This window comes from Ursus maritimus, unplaced genomic scaffold, assembly GCF_017311325.1.
Source record: "Ursus maritimus isolate PB19 unplaced genomic scaffold, ASM1731132v1 scaffold_2, whole genome shotgun sequence".
NCBI lineage: Eukaryota > Metazoa > Chordata > Mammalia > Carnivora > Ursidae > Ursus > Ursus maritimus.
Window position 1 is genome coordinate 81,993,558 of NW_024424452.1, and position 21,382 is coordinate 82,014,939.

Sequence of the window (21,382 nt, forward strand, 5' to 3'; positions counted from 1 at the left end):
CACCTTGTTCCTAAAAAATGCTATTCCAGTGGTGCCTGGGTGGCTTAGTCAGTTAAGCATCTGCCTTCAGCTCAGGTCATGATCCCAGGGTCCTGGGATTGAGCCCTGCGTTGGGCTCCCTGCTCAGTGGGGAACCTGCTTCTCTCTTTCACCCCTGCTCCTGTTCTCTCTCTCAGAAAAAGAAATGAAATCTTCAGGGAAAAAAAAATGCTATTCCAGACTTAAGAGTTTTATGTATTTTTTTGTTTGTTTTTTACTCTGCTTGGGATTCCTTGAGCTTCCTGACCCTAGGAATTAATGTCTTTTCAGTAATCTAGGAAAATAATCTGCCACTATCTGTCAGATATTATTTCTAGCATTACTTTTTATCATCTTCTTCTGCAACTCCAACTAGATAAATGTTGGCCTTTTTTCTCTATGTTTCATGTCTCTTAACCTTTGTTTCACATTTTTTAAGAACTCCGTCTTTTATGTTGCATTCTAGGTAGTATCTTCATATTTAATCTCCATTTTATTTGAGGCCAATACCTGATGTTCTCCATTTGTGAATTCTTGTTTCCTTATGTTTTTTGATTTTCCATTTTTTAAAAAATTGAGTTCATATTTCTTGAAACTTTATGGGAATTCTTTGAGACCTGAGTTAAGGTGATATATTGGTCAGAGTTCTCCAGAGAAACGGAACCCCTCCCCTTTCCTTAGCTCTAGGTTCAAAACGCATTTTTGTCTTGGAGTCTCTTGGTGGTGGGCAAGGAACATTCTAAATGATTTTCAGATAGGACCATTAAGATGTAAGCATCTGGTAGTATGAGGAAATCTGGGAAATTAGCAATAAATGTCGAGTAGATCCCTTGGCAAACTAATGGAACCTAATGTTAGTTCTGCAAGGAGACTGTAAAAAGCAAGGTCTAGTATTGGGAAGCAAGTGAATATCCCAACATGAGTGAAGAACAAAGGATCAGAGGATTCAGGCGGGAGGAAGCAGGAAATTAAGGACAGTGGAAAGCAGGTTTGAACCCTTGCCCTGGAATTATGAGGGTACTGAGTAGGAAACCAGATTAGGATCCTGGGCACAGACCCTTTCTCGAAACTGGGATCATAAGGCAGAGGTTTAGTATTTCAGTATAAGGAAGGCTACTCCTTATTAGAAACTGGGGTGCATGATCATACTGGGTAACTTAATACTGAACCATAACTTTGGTTTTCTTAATATATTACTGAACTAGAGGTAGATTTGTTCCCAGAGCTTGAGAACAATGCCAGGTTAGAACACGGAAGTTCTGTTTTGGGCCAAAATCAACTTATTGTAACATAATGGGTACTCTAAAGACAAATCTCACTAATGAGGGTAAAAAGTACTGGAACACTACCCAATTGCCTAGATTTTACTTGTTAATCAAAAGTTTTCTTGGGGTGCCTGGGTGGCTCAGTCATTAAGCAACTACCTTTGGCTCAGGTCATGATCCCCGGGTCCTGGGATCGAGCCCCGCATTGGGCTCCTTGCTCAGCAGGAAGCCTGCTTCTCCCTCTCCCATTCCCCCTGGTTGTGTTCCCTCTCTTGCTGTCTCTCTCTCCGTCAAATAAATAAATAAAATCTTTTAAAAAAGAAAAAGAAAGTTTTCTTGTATTTATTCTCATTATTTTTCATCTCTCCTCCCCCCTTTTTTTAAATCTTCAGAAACTATATGAGCTGAATAACCTTCATGCACTTATGGCGGTGGTCTCTGGCTTACAGAGTGCCCCAATCTTCAGGTTGACTAAAACATGGGCGGTAAGTCATCCTCCTCGTTAATGAAAGGGTTAGACTTCCTGTTGGAAGTAAAGATGTATTTCTCTCTTTTGTAGTTCTTAGTAAGGTTAATATTATGATAATAGATAAGGACCTTTAAATTAGTTTATAGTCTATTTTTCTGAAACCTGCATTTTCCTCTCTCAAGTGTTACACTAGACTTGTCAGGTAATTTTTGGGTAAATTATAGCTTGGTGCTCGGTTTTTGCCATTTACAAAATCATTTTGTAGAATCTGTGTAAGCATCTTTGACAACATAGCATTTCATGTTTACTGATGGGAAAGTGTAATTTTTCTTTTTGCATTTAATGCAGTTTTTTTGCATTTGGTCTTGTAAAGATTAAGCTTTTGGAAAGTTCAAGGAACATCTGAATTGGAACTTTCAAAGAATATTTACTTATTTAGATTTTCATTATTTTTTAGTCAGTAAACTTAGATTTTTTTTTTTCCCCTCAGGAATAATGAAAAATTGGGTAGTTAACATGGGATTATGCAGTGTTGCCGCACATTCTGATATATGTTAATTGTATTTGGTTCTATCACTTTGACAAGGTCAGGGTGTGAATTTTGACTTCTGTAAATCTACGTACTTCCATATTTGAGTGATGTGATACTGGCCTCAAGCTTTCTAGGTATTTTTCATTTAGATTTTATATAAGTAAAATTTTAGATCCTTTTAAATCTCTTCTTTTTTTTTTTCTTAAGATTTTATTTATTTATTTGACAGAGAGAGAGACAGCCAGCAAGAGAGGGAACACAGGCAGGGGGAGTGGGAGAGGAAGAAGCAGGCTCATAGCGGAGGAGCCTGATGTGGGGCTCGATACCGTAACGCCGGGATCACGCCCTGAGCTGAAGGCAGACGCTTAACTGCTGTGCCACCCAGGCGCCTCTCTTTTAAATCTCTTCGTATTCTTTGGTGTTAAAGAGGAATGATTTTGTTTATTACATTTTATACAAAGGATTACTGTGTTCTTGGGGTCCTGTGATAAAGAGATGACTGACTTTTAAAAGCTTCTTTTTTTTTTTTCTGTATCTAAAGTGTAACTGTTTTTAATTAGCCTAGTATTGCTTTTACTTTTCATAGTATCTGAAGAGACAGATGTTTCTCATGAAAACCAGGGTGGTTTTCTGTATTGGAAAGACATTAATATGAAAGAGCTTATGATCCTCTTTATATTTTATTTGCATTTTAGAAGCACCTGGGTGAAGGGTTTTCTTACTTTAAAAATTCTTTTTAATAAGATGGCCTTACTCTCTTAAAATTTGAATTTCATTGGTGAATGGAAATGATTATAAATATACCGTAATGAATTCCATCTTTGAAGTTTTAGGGAAAAGAATTATACTCTGATTTATATTGTGGTTTAGAAATGAGATACATTTCCCTCAAGTTAATTTTTATTTTCCTTGAAGATAACTTGTCTCCCTCATGTATTTGCATGGAAAAGAATTTTTTTATTTAGTAACAGTTTCATTATTAATCTGAATAATATCTTTAGGGTTTATATTAAATTTTAAAATAGTCTGTACTGTGCCAGGCACTAATTGCTTGGCATACAGCAGTAAATGACACAAAGTCCCATTCTTAGGCAACTAACATTCTACTGGGAAAAGATAAACTGTAAATAAATAAATGATAAAAATAGTGATGAATGCTCTGAAGAAAAATAAAGCAGATTAAATGGGATAGAAGAGAAACCAGGGAAGTACAAGGGTTGAACAACACAGGGATTAGGGATGCCAACGCCCCTGCACAGTCAAAAATCCACATAAAACTTTTGACTCCCTCCAAACGTAACTACTAATAACCAGCTGTTGGCTTGGAAGTCTTACCAATAACATGGAGTTGATTAACACATATTTTGTATATGTGTCATACACTGTATTCTTATAATAAAGTAAGAGAAAAGAAATCATTATTAAGAAAATCATAAGGAAGAGATATCCATTTACAGTACTGTGCTGTAAAAAATTCAAGAGTAGGGGCGCCTGGGTGGCTCAGTTGTTAAGCGTCTGCCTTCGGCTCAGGGAGTGATCCCGGCGTTATGGGATCGAGCCCCATATCAGGTTCCCCCACTGGGAGCCTGCTTCTTCCTCTCCCACTCCCCCTGCTTGTGTTCCCTCTCTCACTGGCTGTCTCTCTCTCTCTCTGTCAAATAAATAAATAAATAAAATCTTTAAAAAAAAAATAAAGAATTCATGAATAAGTGGACCCGCATAGTTCAAACCCGTATTGTTTGAGAATTAACTGTATATGGTAAGAGGATCTCTGTTAAGTGACAGTTGGGTAGAGAGCTGGGGGAACTGAGAGAACCATTTGTGTGGAAATCTGGGAGAAGAGAATTTCAAGCAGAGGTTATAGCCAGTACAAAGGCCCTGATAACGTTCAAAGAATAGCAGGGCGGTCAGTGTTGACGGAGTGGAATAGGCTATGGAGTAAATGATGGCAGGAGATGAGTCCAGAGAGATTGCATCAAATCAGATAATGGAGATGCTGTTTACTGATACTCTGGGGGCATAGGGAAGGAGTGTGTCAGCAGCAGGGCAGGGAGGTTCTTTCTTACGCATACCAAGTTTGAGTTGGCTGATAAATATCCATGTGCAACTGAAGGTCAGAGCTAGGTATACAAGTTAAAGGGAGGAGTTGGGGCTAGAGATATATTTTTTGATCATCAGCATAAAGATAGTATTTAAAACATGGAGTTGGATAGGATCACCTGAGTCATAAGTACAGACGAAGAGCCCTGGAACCCTCCAAGATTTAGAGATTGGAAAAAGTGAGGAGGAATCAACAAAGGAAATATCACAGTGGGAGTTTTCCACAGTCAGGTAATGAAAGTGTTTCAAGAAAGAGTGATCACCTGTGTCGGATGCTGCTAATAAGTTGAATTAGGTGAGAACTTTGAGATGGCCATTGGATATGGGCAGTTGGAGAGGATTGGCAACCTTGCCAAGAGGGGTTTCAGTATAGTGGTGGAGTGAAAACTGATTGGATTTGAGAGAATGTGGAGAAAAAAATGGGACAGCAAGTATAGAGAATGCATTTGAGGAGTTTTGTTATAAAGGGAGAGGTTTAGGTGCTGCAGAGAAATCTGGCAGCTAGAGGGGAATGTAAGACTAGAGATTTGTGGCATTTTGTTTTGTTTTTGGAAATGAGTTCCATGACAGTATGTTTGTATGCTGTGCAATGATCTAATAGAAAGAAAAATGGTAGGAGAGCAAGAAGTTACTCTAGCAATACCCTTGATCAGGCAGGAGGGAAGTGGTTCAGTAATGTAACGGAGCAGGAACAGTTGATCCATTTTAACAGGAGAGAAGGGGGTGCGTTTGGTTACAGATGCAGGTAAGTTGGTAGATGTGATGGTGAGATTCTGTGGAAATTCTTCTGATGTTTGTTTCTTAAGACATATAAAGCAGAGTCATTAGTTGAGAGTGATGGGGGAGAGGTATTAGAGGTTTGAAGAAAGAAGAACAGGTGAAAGTCATCTTAGAAGAGTGTGGGAATGAACTAACTAGGGAAATAGGGTAGGTTTGGTATGGTAGACCTTATATTGAGATTTTTGGTCATGATTTTTAAGGTGAAACCAGTCAGTGAAGTCATGTATTCTCTAACCAGGTTCAGGTGCTCAGCATAAGCCTGGAGTAGTGACGAGAATTGTATTTAACCGGTGTTGGAATTTTTTAAGGCTTGTTTGTACCATAGAGGGGTCAGGGATAGCACAAGTGATAAAGTGGGTAAATGTACAAGTTGTTTTAGTGATAGGTAAGGAATTTAACCCAAGTAAAAGAGAGAGAAGGAAGAGTGAAAAAGTAGTATTGGTAACTGGATTGGAAAGTCAGGTGCAGTCAGTACTTATTGGATTCAGGATAACCAAGGGAGTAGAGGCTGAGAGTGGTAGAAGGTAAGATTATTGAGTGGAAGAGAAGTCAAGGAACTGAGTGAGATACCAGGGTAGTAAGAGTATCATCTGTGTGAAGATTACAGTCACCAAGATATGAAAATAACGTTGGTTGGTGGACTCTTTCTCCAACTACTAACACCTTTAAGATATAATGGGAAAAATGACTAGTAGCTCTATTAATGATAGAAACATAACTGTTATAATCTAGTGCTGTCTTGTCCAGTATGGTAGCCACTAGCCAGATGTGGGTATTACATTTAAATCATTAAAATTAAATTTAAAATTTAGTTCCTCGTTCATACTAGCCATGTTGCCAGTACTCAGTTGTCATGTGTGGCTAGTGGCCATTGTATTGGGCGCACATAGATCATTTTCATCATGCAAAACTCAGACAACACTGATCTAGTGCTTGAACTTAGTAGAAGCTGGAGGATGTTTGAGAGGAAAGAATTGTGAAGAGCAAGGAACCAGGATTGCACCCAACTCAAATCTAGGCTCCTGTTACAAAAAAAGAAAGAGAATGCGCCAAGAAAAGGTTAAGGATGGGGCTTTTGCAGGGGATGGACCATGAGACCCAGAAGGTACGGTTGGAAAGGTGTAAATGGTCTGAACGTGCATCAGCAGATGAATGGATGGACCAAATGTATACACGTAGAATGGAATATTGTTTAGTGTTAAAAAGGAATTAAATTCTGACACGTTACACCATGAATGAATCTTGAAGACATTATACTAAGTGAAATTAGCCAGACATGAAAGGACAGATTGTATGATTCTGTTATATGAGGTACCAAGAGTAGTTAGATTTCTAGAGACTGAAAGTAGAAGATGCTTGCTAGGGACCAAAAAAGGAGAGAGGAATGGGAGTTACTGTCCAGTGGGTGTGGAGTTTCAGTTTGGGAAGATGAAAAGAGTTCCTGGCCATGCATAGTTGGTGGTGATGGTTGGTTGAGAACATGAATGTACTTAATGCCACTAAAGTGTACACTTGAAAATGGTTAAAATAGTGGATGTTACGTATATTTTACCACAGTTGAAATAAACGGTTTATTAAGGTGACTGAATATACAAACAATACACGAAATCAGCTGTATTTGAAACAATTTGAAAATATCACTTGAAACGACGCCATTTACAATATCAATAAAAGAAGCACAATAGCAAACAATAAATGGAATAACTTATGCAAGACTAATTTTTTTTTCAAGTAGTGATCTCAGAATGCTTTAATTTGCCTTTGTTTAAACCTGACCAAGTAGAGTCCATGCAACCTTGCCCAAGCATCCCCAGAGTGAGTGTCCAGAGTAGGACCATAACAGGTGATGTAGCTGATTAGCTTCTTCCTTACAGGTTTTTTTTTTTTTTCCCCACCAAGGTTGAAGGCTGGGTTCTCTTTTTCTTTGCCATGTATTTGTAATACCAACCCTTGAATATATGCAAGACTTATATGCAGAAAACTATAAAACTTTACAGGAAGTCATTAAAGAAGAACGAAATAGATGGAACAATATCCCTTAGTCATGGATAGGAAAGCTTAAAGATGCCAGTTTTCCCCAAATGTATGTGGAGATATATGCACCTTGAATCAAAATCCCAGTCTGAGACAAGATTCTTTATAAAATTTACATGGAAATGTAAAGGGTCAGGATAGCCAGGCTATTTCTGAAGAAGAAAATGGGGTGGGAGACTTGGACATTTGCCCTAACAGATATCAAGATATATTGTATTATTTAAGTAATGTACAGTTAGTGCAGGTGTAGACATGTCGACCAGTGGAACAAAATAAAGAACCCAAAAATAGATAATTGCTTTTATAGAACTCTGATATATGACAGTGGTGGCATTGTAAATCAGTGGAGAAATGAGGGGCTCTTTATTAATTGGAGCTGGGAAATTGGTTACCATTTTGGGGAAAAAATAAAATTAAGCCTCAGAAGTCATTGTTAGATGAATTAAAGACTTACATGTGAAATAAAAAACTTACAAGCTTTTAGAAGAGAAAAATAGCTTAATATCTCTCCGGCTTGGTATGAATAGATTCCAACTTGGAATCTGTAAGGGTATTTCAGATAAGATACAAAAACCTCAAACAATGAAAGAAAAGATGAAAAAATTTTTACCACATTAAAGTAAGAATTTCTGTTCATCAAAAGATATTTTAAAGAAAATTGAAAAGAAGCCCCAGAATGGGGAAATATAACATGAAGCAGTTGTAACTGATCAAGAATTTATATCTAGTGTGTATATAGAAATATATTATTTACATATATATAAAGAAATCTCTTACAAAGCAAAAAGAAAAAATAAGAAAAATAGGCATAATGATAGTGCTTCAGAGAAGATGACATTTACAGGGAGGCAGGGAAAATGAGTGAACTACAGCCACAGACAACATTATGGGTGAACCTTCAGTGTCAGAACATTGAATGATAAAGCCATAGATTAAAAATAGTATGACATTCTTTAGTCAAAAATCAAATAAAATTTAAGAGAATGATAAACACAAAATTTAGGAAAGAGATTACTGTTTACTTAAAGAGAGTCAAAGGGGACACCTGGGTGGCTCAGTTTTTGGTTCAGGTTGTGATCTCAGGGTCCTGGGATTGAACCCCATATCGGGCTGCCCTCTACCCACACTTGTGCTCTTCCTCTCTCAAAAAATAAATAAAATCTTAAAAAAAATAGTTAAGGGAATTGGATATGGAAGAGCACATAGGTAGTTGTGTTATTGGTGTATAGTTCTTAGGTAGGAAAATTGATGCATATATATTTGTTCCAAATTTAAGAATAAATCAGTTTAACAAGAAAGCCATATCAGGGACTAATGATAATTGAGTGTCATGAACAAAAGATTATAATTAATCTGCACCCAAGTTTCAAGAGAAATAACGTATTTATGCAAATGAACACATCCGTACATACTGTATGGGGATACAAATCAAGGTGGTGAGGGGTGATCTGGGAATCTTATCTATTCCTTATGGTGACTGACATGAACAGGGATTCATCCAAATTTTCCCAAAGTAGATTGTTATGGTAACATGGTGTAGAGATCTGGCCAGGAAGAGTTGGAGTTCCCACATTCATGCATCAATGAACATGTGAAGAGGTTTGTCCCTGGTTGTCATGCTCTTAGCCAGAGGAAGAGTGTGGTGCCTAAAATATGCAGAGTTGGAACTTTGTGAACCACTTTGTTTTCCCCTTTTTGGAGGGAAGAGTATAGTGAAGTAACATCGTAGGGATAACATTAGGAACATCAGAGAAAGATTTGAAAAGAAGAAAAAGAATCAGGACTTCTTAGATATAGCTTTGGTACATGGGCTTTGGGTGAGTTCCTGAGCTATCATTGGACACACCTTATTTTAACATCTAATTCTTTGTCCATACTCTTCCTGTAAATAGTCTTCCTAAAACAGGTCTCTGCTATCCCACACCAGATTGAATCCTTTTAATCTGGTTATTGATTATTGTGAAAATTCCAAAATGTAAGTTATTTTTATACATACTATTTTTTTTAAGATTTTATTTATTTGAGACAGAGAGCATGGGAGTGAGCACGAGCAGGGGGGAGGGTCAAGGGAGAGGGAGAAGCAGACTCCCCACTGAGCAAGGAGCCCAGTGTGGGGCTTGATCCCAGGACCCTGAGATCACGACCTGAGCCATTAAGCAGACACTTAACCGACTGAGCCACCCACGTGCCCCTTTTTATATATATTAGACCATGTAATTCTTTACTACAGTTTTGTGCTTCAGATGTGGCAAAATCAGTTGTGTTTCTCCTGATATTGTACCAGTTTTTGAATGATTGATTTAAGAAAAAAAGAATAGGTTTATTGTTATCTTTGCCATGTCACATTACTATATTTTCCATATCCAGATTCTCTGGTGGGAGAGAAAGCGATAGTTGGACTTACCAGAGATTTGTACCTGATCTTGAAAATGCTAATAAGGCATGTTGAAGCTGGGCCAAGCAAAAGATTATGCAACTGCTGTTTTAGACCATGGACTATCTATCTAAAATATTAAAACAAAGGACTCCTTAAAATCATTTGTTTTAAAGAAGGAGGAATACCGGTCAGACGTTTTACTGATAGAGATTATCTGAAAATAATTTGCATCTTGGACCCCATGAAAAAATAAATTCCAACATGAATCCCAATTGTACAACTTGTAATACTATATATAAAGAGTACTGGATTTGGCATCAGAATATTCTTAATCTCCAGAACCAACTAAGACACTGAAAAACAGGGACCTGTGCCTTTGTGGGTAGACAACTAAGAGAGTATTAGTATGTTCTGCTTCTTGCTAATCCTGTAATCAACTTTGAATCTGTCTCCTCATCTCTAAATTTATCTTCAGATTTTCTGTTAACCTCGTAGAATTAGATGAGCATTTTATAGGTGGATGTATTTTGTATGCTAAAAAATAACATTTATGACATAAAGTTTATTACATCATAATGAAATAGTAACTTCATATGTTTAAAGAAAAAATATTTTCCAGAGTCTTTGAAATACTTAAAAACATATTCTCTGAATTTTTAAATATTTTTTAAATATCCTTTTTAAAATTCAAGTATAATTAACATAGTGTTAGTTTCAGATATACAATATAATGATTCAATAATTCTGTATTTCTCAGTGCTCATCAAGATAAGTGTTTTCTTAATTCCTTCTATTTTATGCAACCCCCCCCCCCCCATCTACCTTCTAGCAACCACCAGTTCTATATATTTAAGAGTCTGGTTTTCTTTTCTTAGGGTGTTTGTTTGTTTTGGTCTCTTTTTTTTTCTTTGTTCAGTTGTTTAGTTTAATTCCACACATGAGTGAAATCATATGATACTTGTCTTTTGACTTATTTCACTTAGCATTATACCCTCTAGGTCCATCCATGCTGTTGCATGATGGCAAGATACCATTTTTTTTAATGACTGAGTAATATACCATGGTATATCTATATATATATATACCACCTCTTCTTTACTCGTTCATCTGTCAAGGAACACTTGAGTTGCTTCCATACTCAGCTACTATAAATAATGCTGCAATAAACATGTTTAAGGAGTACATACTGTCTTTTCAAATTAGTTTTTTCATTTTCATTGGTTAAATGCCCGGTAGTGGAATTACTGGGTCATATGGTAATTAGATTTTTAATTTTTTTAAGAACTTTCATACCATGTTCAACAGTGGCTGCACCAGTTTGCATTCCCACCAACAGTGCGTGAGGGTTCCTTTTTCTCCACATCCTTGCCAACACAAAATACCAATAGCATTTTTAACAGAACTAGAACAAATAATCCTAAAATTTGTATGGAGCCACGAAAGACCCCAAATAGTCAAAACATTCTTGAAAAAGAACAAAGCTAGAGGCATTACGATCCAAGATTTCAAGATATACTACAAAGCTGTAGTAATCAAAGCAGTGGCACAAAAATAGGCACATAGATCAATGGAACAGAATAGAGTCCAGAAATAAACCCATGCTTGTATGGTCAATTAATCTGTGACAGATGAGGCAAGAATATACAATGGGAAAAAAAATAGTCTCTTCAACAAATGGTGTTGGGAAAACTGGACAGCTACATGCAAAAGAATGAAATTGTACCACTTTCTTATACCATACACAAAAATAAACTCAAAATGGATTAAATGTGAGACCTGAAACCATAAAATTCCTAGAAGAAAATGTAGGCAGTAATTTCTTTTGCATCAGCTGTAGGAACATTTTTCTAGATATGTCTCCTTGGCAAGGAAAACAAATGCAAAATTAAACTTTTTGGACTACACCAAAATAAAACGTTTCTTTACAGTGAAGGAAACCATCAACAAAATAAAAAGACAGCCTATTGAATGGGAGAATATATTTATAAATGATATATCTGAGAAGGGGTTAATATCCACAATATTTAAAGAACTTCTGCAACTCAACACCAAAAAAAAATCAATTTAAAAATGGGCAGAGGGGCGCCTGGGTGGCACAGCGGTTAAGCGTCTGCCTTCGGCTCAGGGCGTGATCCCGGCGTTATGGGATCGAGCCCCACATCAGGCTCCTCCGCTATGAGCCTGCTTCTTCCTCTCCCACTCCCCCTGCCTGTGTTCCCTCTCTCGCTGGCTGTCTCTATCTCTGTCAAATAAATAAATAAAATCTTTAAAAAAAAAATGGGCAGAGAACCTGAATAGACCTTTTTCCAAAGAAGACGTGCAGATGGCCAATGTGAAAAGATGTTCAGCATCACTAGTCATCAGGGAAATGCAGATCAGAACCACAATGAGGTATCACTTTACACCTGTCAGAATGGCTAAAATCAAAAACACAAGAAATAACAAGTAATTAATACTATTTTGGGTAATCGACCTTGCTTTTCTTTTGTTCCCTTGATTGTCTCCATTTTCCTCAAAGCACATTCACTGCAAATTTAGCCCTTGAGCTTCCTGAAACAGTTTCAGTTGATTGTTCAGCTGTATGTGACGCAGCACTGATCAACAGGATCAAAGAAAAAATGTTCAAAATCCAAAAATGTGAATCACAGTTTTATGGTTATTGTTGGGACTAGCCAAGAAAAATTGTTACTGAAACCACAACATTCAGTATTTATCTCTTAATGATTATGTGAGAACGATCTTTATCTTTGAGGAGGCAGGGGACCGTGTATTAAAATATTTGGATATTTGAGCTGGACATGAATATGTAATTATTTTAGTTAGGAAAATGATTGACAAAAATTGTTCAACTATGTAAAATAATGAAGATGAGGGACGCCTGGGTGGCTCAGTTGGTTAAAGTCTGCCTTCAGCTCAGGTCATGATCCTAGGGTCCTGGGATCGAGTTCCGCGTCAGGCTCCATGCTCAGCAGGGAGTCTGCTTCTCCCTCTTCCTGCTGCTCCTCCAGCTTGTGCTCTCCCTATCTCTAACAAATAAATAAATAAAATCTTTAAAAAAAATTTTTTTAAATTATAAAATAATAAAGATGAGAAATAATGTATTATAATTTACTAAGTAAGTTAATGATTTTATATACATAGAAAGGATATTATATTTTATAAATAGTGGATTTGGTTGCTTTTTTTTTTTTTAAGATTTATTTTTATTTTTAGAGATAGGGACATGAGTGGGAGGGGCAGAGGGATAGGAAGAGAAAATCTCAAGCAGACTCTGCACTGAGCTCAGAACCCAGTGCAGGGCTTGATCTCATGGTGCTGAGATCATGACCTGAGCTAAAGCCAAGAGTTGGTTGCTTAACCAGCTGTGCCACACAAGCACCACTGGGTTTATTATCTTAATAGACACGTGTGATTATGTTTTATTTATATGCTACCGAAGTATAATTGAAAAAGGTATAACTTTGAAATTTAAATTTATAGTAAATACAACTTCAAGTCTTTGCTATAATAAGATGGAATTTGGGAGTAACTTAGACTTTTCTGTTTGTTTTTTAGTTACTAAGTCGAAAAGACAAAACTACCTTTGAAAAATTAGAATATGTGATGAGTAAAGAAGATAATTACAAAAGACTAAGAGACTATATAAGTAGCTTAAAGATGACACCTTGCATTCCCTATTTAGGTGAGTAATGTCACTGTGTGTACATTATGCCCAGTTGTTCTGTCTTGATTAATCAGTAATTTATATAAAATCCTAGGTATTTTACAAGTGTTTGTATCCTTTAAAGAAATTACCATTAAGATTGTTAAAAAAAATGACTAAAGAAATATGTTACCTTGTCACCTGGGATGTATTTTCATATTAAATTAACCTTTTGCCCTTAAGGTTTTTTCATAGATTCGTTTTTTCTTAAAGATGGACTGTGGAAAAATAATACATTTTAGCTCTTTTAGTAATGCTTTTAAAGAGTGAAACAGTGTGCAGTGACATTTAATGCCGCAAAAACATTTAACATTAACTAAAGAAATCGATCAAAATATTTATTGAATTTATTTACGATATCGTGAGTTCCTATCACTTAGTTGGCAGATCTCTTAGGGTAAATTATGAAAAGTAGTCTCAGTGAATGTTGGTATTGTTGTTTTCCTGGATGGTGTAGCTGTGAAAATTTAGCTCAGTGCTGAGACAACCAAATGTGTACTTTATATTCATCTCACTAAGAATTTATCTCCTTATTGTATATTTTACAGTGTTTACAAATTCCAAGAAGTGTTTAACCAATAATATTATGAGATTATTTTCAACAAAAAAGGAATAATGCTTTGTTAAGTGTTTGAATGAAAATAAGTTTCAAACTGCCCATTTTAAAATGTATATGTAAATTTAAATACAGAAAATACTCTGTATCATATATGCCTAGCATATATTAAGATAAATTGGTTTGATCCTGTGCAGAGAGTAATCGAATGATAGAGTTGTTTCTCTCTAATAATCCTTTTCATCCTCTGTCTCCATTGTCTTCATATAGTTACTCACACTGGATTTCACAGTAACTGTTTTTGAAAGTAATTGAAAAATCTGTTATTCATTTAAATGTGTCAGTGTCATCTTTGAAGTCTTTAAGATACCAGTGACTAGAAGACAAAGTAGAGACAGAGGCAATTGATAACACTCTCATTCAGCTACAATAGAAAATCAGCCTTAGTTTTTAGAGAAGAGTTGAACTTACTAAAACCTTGTAGGATATCATAGGATTCCAGTGATAATGGGGAATGTTGTGCATTCTGGTTGAAGGCAAATATCCCAAGCACAGCATGGATAATGGCCAGTACATACCAGAATACTGTGTCTGTTTCTTTGATAAACAGTACAGGGCCATAGTACACATGACTCCATCAGAGCAGCTCTAAGCTAGATGTTAGGAGAGACTTTGTTCATGTGCTCCACTTTTCACCATGGCCTTCGGTGTGCCCATTCTTGAAAATGTCATTGGGGGTGAGGAAGAATAGAGGATTTTTAAGAACTCATCAATATCTTCATACTCTGTAAGAACATAAACTTTTTATAAATTAAAGAACATTAGAGAATCAGCAACCCTTGATTCCAGAATGGCTCTTCTGTACTAACTTTTCAAGTAATTGAATTGTCTTCTTTGAGCCTTGGTTCTCTTTACCTGGAAATAGCACGCAAAGGTCCAGAATCATGTTGTTCTTTAGGCTGGATGGGACCACAGTGATTTCTTCTAATTCACTTATTTTATAATTTAGAAAATTAAGGTCCAGAAGGTGGAAGGCTTGGCTTATAGTCCTAAAACCAGTCTGCATTCTGAAGTCTTTTTTTTTTTTTTAATTTTTATTTATTTATTTGACAGAGATAGAGACAGCCAGCGAGAGAGGGAACACAAGCAGGGGGAGTGGGAGAGGAAGAAGCAGGCTCATAGTGGAAGAGCCTGATGTGGGGCTCGATCCCATAATGCTGGGATCACGCCCTGAGCCGAAGGCAGATGCTTAACCGCTGTGCCACCCAGGCGCCCCTGCATTCTGAAGTCTTGATCTAGCATCTTTCCAATTGTCCCTGTTAAATTCTCATTCCAAAATTTACTGATTGTGTGATCGTATTTGTTTCTCATTCAAATGTTTTTCTCAAATTCCACAATTTGTATCTTTTAGAAAAGGAAATTAAGGTTCTTTTTTGCTGAAAATGAGCAAATGAATATAGATCCTGGTGCCGTGATGTCTAGTTCAGGCGTCTGCTTTACGTTCTCCCCAGTGGAGACCTCGGTACAGGACTGGACGTTGTCTGTGCATGTGTGTACATTTTTGCCCTGTCATGCACATAGAGAGGAAAGAGAGAAAAGGAGAGCAAACCGCCAGCATGATTGGAGTTTAGTGGAATCTGGAAAGGTTGCTGTCTATTAGAGAGTATACCTATTTTCTCCCAGCCTTGGTACCTGAAACAAACACAGTGATTATTCCTGTTAGTTAAAGCAAAGGAAGCAAATATTGAGGTGCAAAAGTTGACTTGGAGAAAATATTAGAACCATTATCTTTCCTGTATCTTCAGTTTGGTCTCCAATGATTGACTCCTTCTCTTTTCAGTTCACTTTCATTTTATATGTTCTCATACCCCAGACTCTTCCTTCTCACTATTACCATGGAATTCTCCTTCTCTTCATACCTAAGCTAATAAAAAAGTACCCTATTCCTTTCTCCTTTTCTTGCTGTTTTCTTTTGCTCAGCATGCTGTTATCTCCCTCTTCAGTCATAGAAGTGTTGCCAATAAGGCCACCATTGATTTCCTAGTCGAAATGTTTGATAGGTATTTCTCAAGTCTCATATTAATTCTGTGAGATTGATAGTAGTTATTTGTTTCTTGAAATTTTCCAATAGTAGCACCATTCTCTTGGCTTACCTTCTACATTTCTGGCTTTTGTTTTATTGACTCCTGTTTCTCTGCGTTTTTCTTACATCTTTTCTTCTGAAAGTCTCAGACCACTGCTTTTACTTAACGCTGTACTCTCTGGAGTGGTCTCATTTAGACTTCTTCCATAATTCACCCAATGGCTCCCAGATCTAGCCTAGCAATTCCAGTATATCCCGCTGTCTAGCAGTTCCCAGTGCCTAGTAACATTTTAGATAAAAAATACCGATTGAATGAGGTATCTATAGGTAACTCTAATTCAGTATGTTTAGAAGTAACTTCATCATCTTTCCTCCTTCCTCTAAACCTGTCTTATCTCCTCACTTAGTGTGCCGGTGAGCACTGTGTGGCATTATCTGTACCACTCCACCACACCAAAAACCTGGGGTTTTTATGGGGCTTCTCCTCGAATTCTCGTGTTGCCTAATGAAATGAGATTTATGTTTCTGAGAGTTATCCAACAATTAGAAACCAAAAGGGGAAAAAACGGCTAAGAACTAAAGTTAAAACAGAGAGCATACTCTTTAGCATCTATGTAATTTTCTACCTTGGTGGTCTTCATGTAATAGTTCATCCCTGTGCTAGTTTGTAAATAAGCATCTGAAACTGTGAGATAATTGTGAAACGTTCGGCAATACAAACTTTCGGTAGACCGGAGAAAGGAAAACTTAACGTTTGTTAGATGAGTTACTGTGACTCGGGTTGTTCCCATCATGAAAATAATCCTTTTAATGTAGTGACAGTTAGTTGTACAGCAAACCTTGAGATAAAATGTATTCCATCTTTCAAAACATACATGCTTTTTCTAAGAAAATGTGAAGCATTTTCAATTTACACAACTTTTTGACTGCTTGATTTAATATCTTAGGCAGCTGGTTTGTTTTTTCATTCCTGATCTTTAATACTGAAGTGTTGGAAAGAATGAAGACTAAACAGCAGTTTATATCCTGTTAATATTTACTTTTTTCATATTTTATTCTAATTTAAAATTAATGAGGACTGTGGTTTTTATATTGAAGTTGTCTTGTTTTCAGAATCCTTTCCCACTCTTAGGAAACTAGGCCTAGTGCAGTTGCCACAAATGTCAACATGAACAAGGTGCTGTTGGATAGGACAGAACTTGCCCTGAGGATGGAACTCACTATGCACGCTGGTAGCTTCTATTTAACTATCCCTCCTCGGTATACAGAATTTGCATAATGCCACCCTTTATCTGTTATGTTGCAAAGGTTCTTATGGAAAGAATGTATCAACAGAAAGGATCTATAATGCGCAGAAAAAAGGGGAAGGCACATCATCTGTTTGTTAACATGAGAGATAGAATCCAAACTTACAGTGTTTTTGCTTCTAAGCATTATGACCAAAACCAGTCATTCTTAGAGAAGCTTCAAAGAGGAGGTGGCAGTTGATATGCTGACAAAACTTTTATTTTGATACTGCCAAATTTGTCTACAGTTCAATGTGGATTAAATTATAAGAAGTAAAAATGTTTTCTTGGCTTTCAACTCATCGTCCCTTGAAAAATTGTCTCTTCTGTTGGTCTGCATTCAAGGTAAAAATTAGTCAGCCTGGACAATATAGTGAAAAATTCTTAGAATAAGGATGCAGTATTTCTGGAGAGGAATAGTTTGGCAAATCTCAAGGAAAAAATTGTTTTATATGAGAATTATTGCTTTAAATCTGAAAATTATTAACAGCTCTCATTTGTTCTTGTCATTGGAGAAAAATCTTAAGGGGCTTATTGAAGAATTTGGTGTGGGAAGTTTTGCTTTGCTGGAGAGAAAAAAATAGAATGTTGTGCAAAAATAAAAATGTAGTTGTATGAAACATAAATACTCTTTTGTGTGCATATCCTAGCCTCATTTCTACTTTATTCATGTAGTTTGGGGGAAAAGCAGTAGCTTAACAAGCTTAGGATGTTTTCTGGGAAAGAGCGAACATTTTAAAAAACAACAGAAGTAAATAATTGTTGTAGGTCTGTTTATTGCTTTTGATCAAGTAGAAGCCAAGAAGTTTCTGTAAAATCTCCTGCCTTTCTGTAGTACCTGAGGACGTTGTTTGCATGTGTCTAGGTGTGACTCCTCTCACTCTCGTAAAAGACTCTCTCCCCCCTCCTCACATACACACTTAATTTTTGATTTGTTAGATTTTCCTAATAGGCCTTTTTTTTTTTTTGAGAAAAGAAAAGCTATCCTTCTAATCTCTGTAATATAGTGTCCCCTCCATTCTTGATCCTGAAAAGCACCATTTTATTTTCATTGTAATGTTTCATTCATCTTTCTCTCCCTTGGCAGTGTAAGCTCTTATCTCTTGGTTCAAGGCTTTATCCTTAGCGTCTAGAACAAAAGTAAGCACTTACGATTTATTGGTTGAATTAATTAAATGATCCCTTTCTGGCTCTTCTCGTTGTTCCAGTAACTTTTTTTGTTTTAAATACATTAGATTTATTTATGAGGCAGTTTTGTATATATCAACTTCCTACCCACCCCAGTTTTCTTTTGGTATATCAACTGGCCAACCAGTCTTTGCTCAGCAATATGCTTGGTGCTACAAAATGGACTTTGTCCCTGCCCTTATGGAACTTAGTATCTCTTTAATACCAGAGGCTCAGATTGACATCATTACCTTGTGAATAATCTCTTCTCTCTCCTATGTTGTGGAAGTAGTACATTTCATTGCCAGGCCTTGTTAGTGTTCTCATCACACCTAATGAAATGTTTAATGAAAGCATGCCCAAATTCCAACAATCTTCTGATTTTATTTTTCAGTACTTTTCACCAATTTTGATCTCTTAATAGGATACAGTTCTTTACTTTACTTTATTTTTTAATTTTTTTAAAGATTTTATTTATTTGTCAGCACAAGCAGGGGGAGCAGCAGGCAGAGGGAGAAGCAGTCTCCCCACTGAGCAAGGAGCCCAATGCAGGGCTCGATCCCCGGATCCTGGGATCATGACCTGAGTCGAAGGCAGATGCTTAACCAACTGAGCCATCCAGGCATCCCTATTTTACTTTAGTTTTAGAAGTTTCTACTAACCTGTTGTACAAATATTTTTCAGAAATATTAGGTTTTTATTCACATTTTTATTCAGATAATTTTGACACAATCCAAAGCTGTCTGCAGCTGTGTGGAAATTAATGAGTTTTCCCCATCTCCTTTGGTAGAGTTTTACTTAAACGTATAAAAGGCTCCAACACCGGGTCTCAAAAATGTGTAACGGTCAAAAAATGTCATTGGTTTTTGATATTTTAAGACTTTTATTCCCTTTTCCTTTCTTTGGTTTGATTTGTAGATAATATACACCATGGAGTACTTTACCTTCTTCTTCTCTCTAGATTATATATTGTATTCTAAAACAGCAATAAAGCATGTTCAGTCACTTTCTTTTGAATGCCGAGAATGAGCTCTGACCAAATGGCAGCTAGCCCTAGCTTTTTCTTTAGCCAAAATTACATCTGCATTTTCCATTACCTCACTCACATCCTTTTTGCCCTCATTCTTTTTTATATATTTAAAATTCCTCTAGCATTCTTTAATGGTAATTTTCTGAAGTTTACTTTAGATCACTTGAGGACTTGTGATATAAAAAGGCTGGGACCAGGGTTGTATTAATTTCTTTTACCCTGTTCATTTTCTTTCTTTTAGAGCTTTTATCTTAAAAATAAATAATGTGTAGCAGCTATACAGATCTGCATTTTAATCATAAACAGAATCAGATTCCCCCAGTTCCAGCAGCTTTGCCAGTGGCATTTCTGGTTGTTGATGTTTCAGTAATTGCAGTAAAAACACTTTGTAATTTTTTGAGCAAACCTTAATGGGAAAAGAATAACAAAAATCTTAATAGCTGACATTTATTCAGTACTTAATCCTGTATGCCTGACTCTGTTTTACATAAATTATGTAATTCTTAACAGTTTTATAAGGTAAGTGATACTATTATTATTCATATTTTACAAGTGAAGAAACTGAGACAAGGGAGATTAAATTGACTTGCTGTAAAGGTATGTATTACAACTGTTTCATTTATAGTTCAAAGAAAGCTTTTAGGGCATAATATTAATATTTTGGGAATCTGTATTGAAATTAAAATTTTGAGTTCATTTGTCAGTGTTTTCTATAATTATCTATAGAGTTACAATTTAATACCTATTAACCCCACTGATAAAATTGAAAAGCGAACTTACTTTTAGATGGCTTTGGGGGAAGAGCGGGAGGGGACTTGGCATTGTAAGTGGAATCATTCTTTTCTTACTTGGTTATCTTTCGTAGACACTAAAAATTTTGTTAGGGTATAATCTTTAACCTGCTATTAAGTATATAAAAATCATATTAGTACATGTTTATAAGTAATTTTGAACATTTTCATAATTTCAAAAGATTTTATAGGCTTATTGTTAACAGTAGGAGTCCTAAGAAATATAACACTAAAAGAATTATCACTCTCATATCATGACTCATAGAGTCAAGTGAGCACTAGACTGAAAAGTTGCTTGTTATACTCTGCTTGGAGTCTGAGGATAAGTTTATTTGTAGATACCTACTGAACTCCAAGGCATTGTCTGATAGTGGCATTATTCAAAATCTCAAGTTCAGGGGCGCCTGGGTAGCGCAGTCGTTAAAGCGTCTGCCTTCGGCTCAGGGCGTGATCCCGGCGTTCCGGGATCGAGTCCCACGTCGGGCTCCTCTGCTGGGAGCCTGCTTCTTCCTCTCTCACTCGCCTGCTGTGTTCCCTCTCTCACTGGCTGTCTCTCTGTCACATAAATAAATAAAATCTTTAAAAAAAAAAAAAAAAAAAATCTCAAGTTCAGAGATGCCAAGTTCCCTAGACATTGATGGTATCTCTCATTGAGTACAGAATAGAGTCTAAATCATTCTTAGGATGATTTTCATTTCATTTATTACAAATAACTGAATCCTTTTATAAACGAGCTCCAGGGTTACAGTTCGGTCTTACTGAAGATAGGACAACCATGTCTTTATTCCTAGGTAGCATGCAAAGTAGCTAGCTGTTGGACACAAGTGACCAATTTAATCTCAGAAGGTCCCCATTTGGCTGAAATTCCTACCATGACTGTCCTCACTTAATTTTTCTTGATCTTTTCTCATGACCCGGTCTCTTAGCTATCTGCCGTAATAGCTTCACGGAGCTCTATTAGGGTTGCAAATGAAGGTCATGAGTCAGAGTAATTTTATGTCTGAAAACTTAGGTAGTATTTCTTTTTAACACATTTCTTGATCACTTACTCTATGCAAGGCACCATGGTAAGTGTGGCAGAAAGTACATAGATGAATAGTAATAAGCTGATAGCCAAAGTCTACAGAGTCCTTATGTCAAGGATTATTACTCTAAATGTTTTACCACATGTATTACCTCCTTAGATTTTCG

General features: G+C 36.4%; 1 protein-coding gene across 3 annotated transcripts in view; it reads left to right on the plus strand.

Annotated features, from left to right (window-relative positions):
- RALGPS2 (Ral GEF with PH domain and SH3 binding motif 2) overlaps nt 1-21,382 on the plus strand; it is a 160,676-nt gene that overhangs the window by 76,164 nt on the left and 63,130 nt on the right. For all 3 annotated transcript variants that reach the window (XM_040636250.1, XM_040636249.1, XM_040636251.1), the window contains exons 7-8: nt 1,676-1,768; nt 13,131-13,257. In XM_040636250.1, the coding sequence (XP_040492184.1) occupies nt 1,676-1,768; nt 13,131-13,257 (220 nt within the window). The remainder of the gene's footprint in view (nt 1-1,675; nt 1,769-13,130; nt 13,258-21,382) is intronic.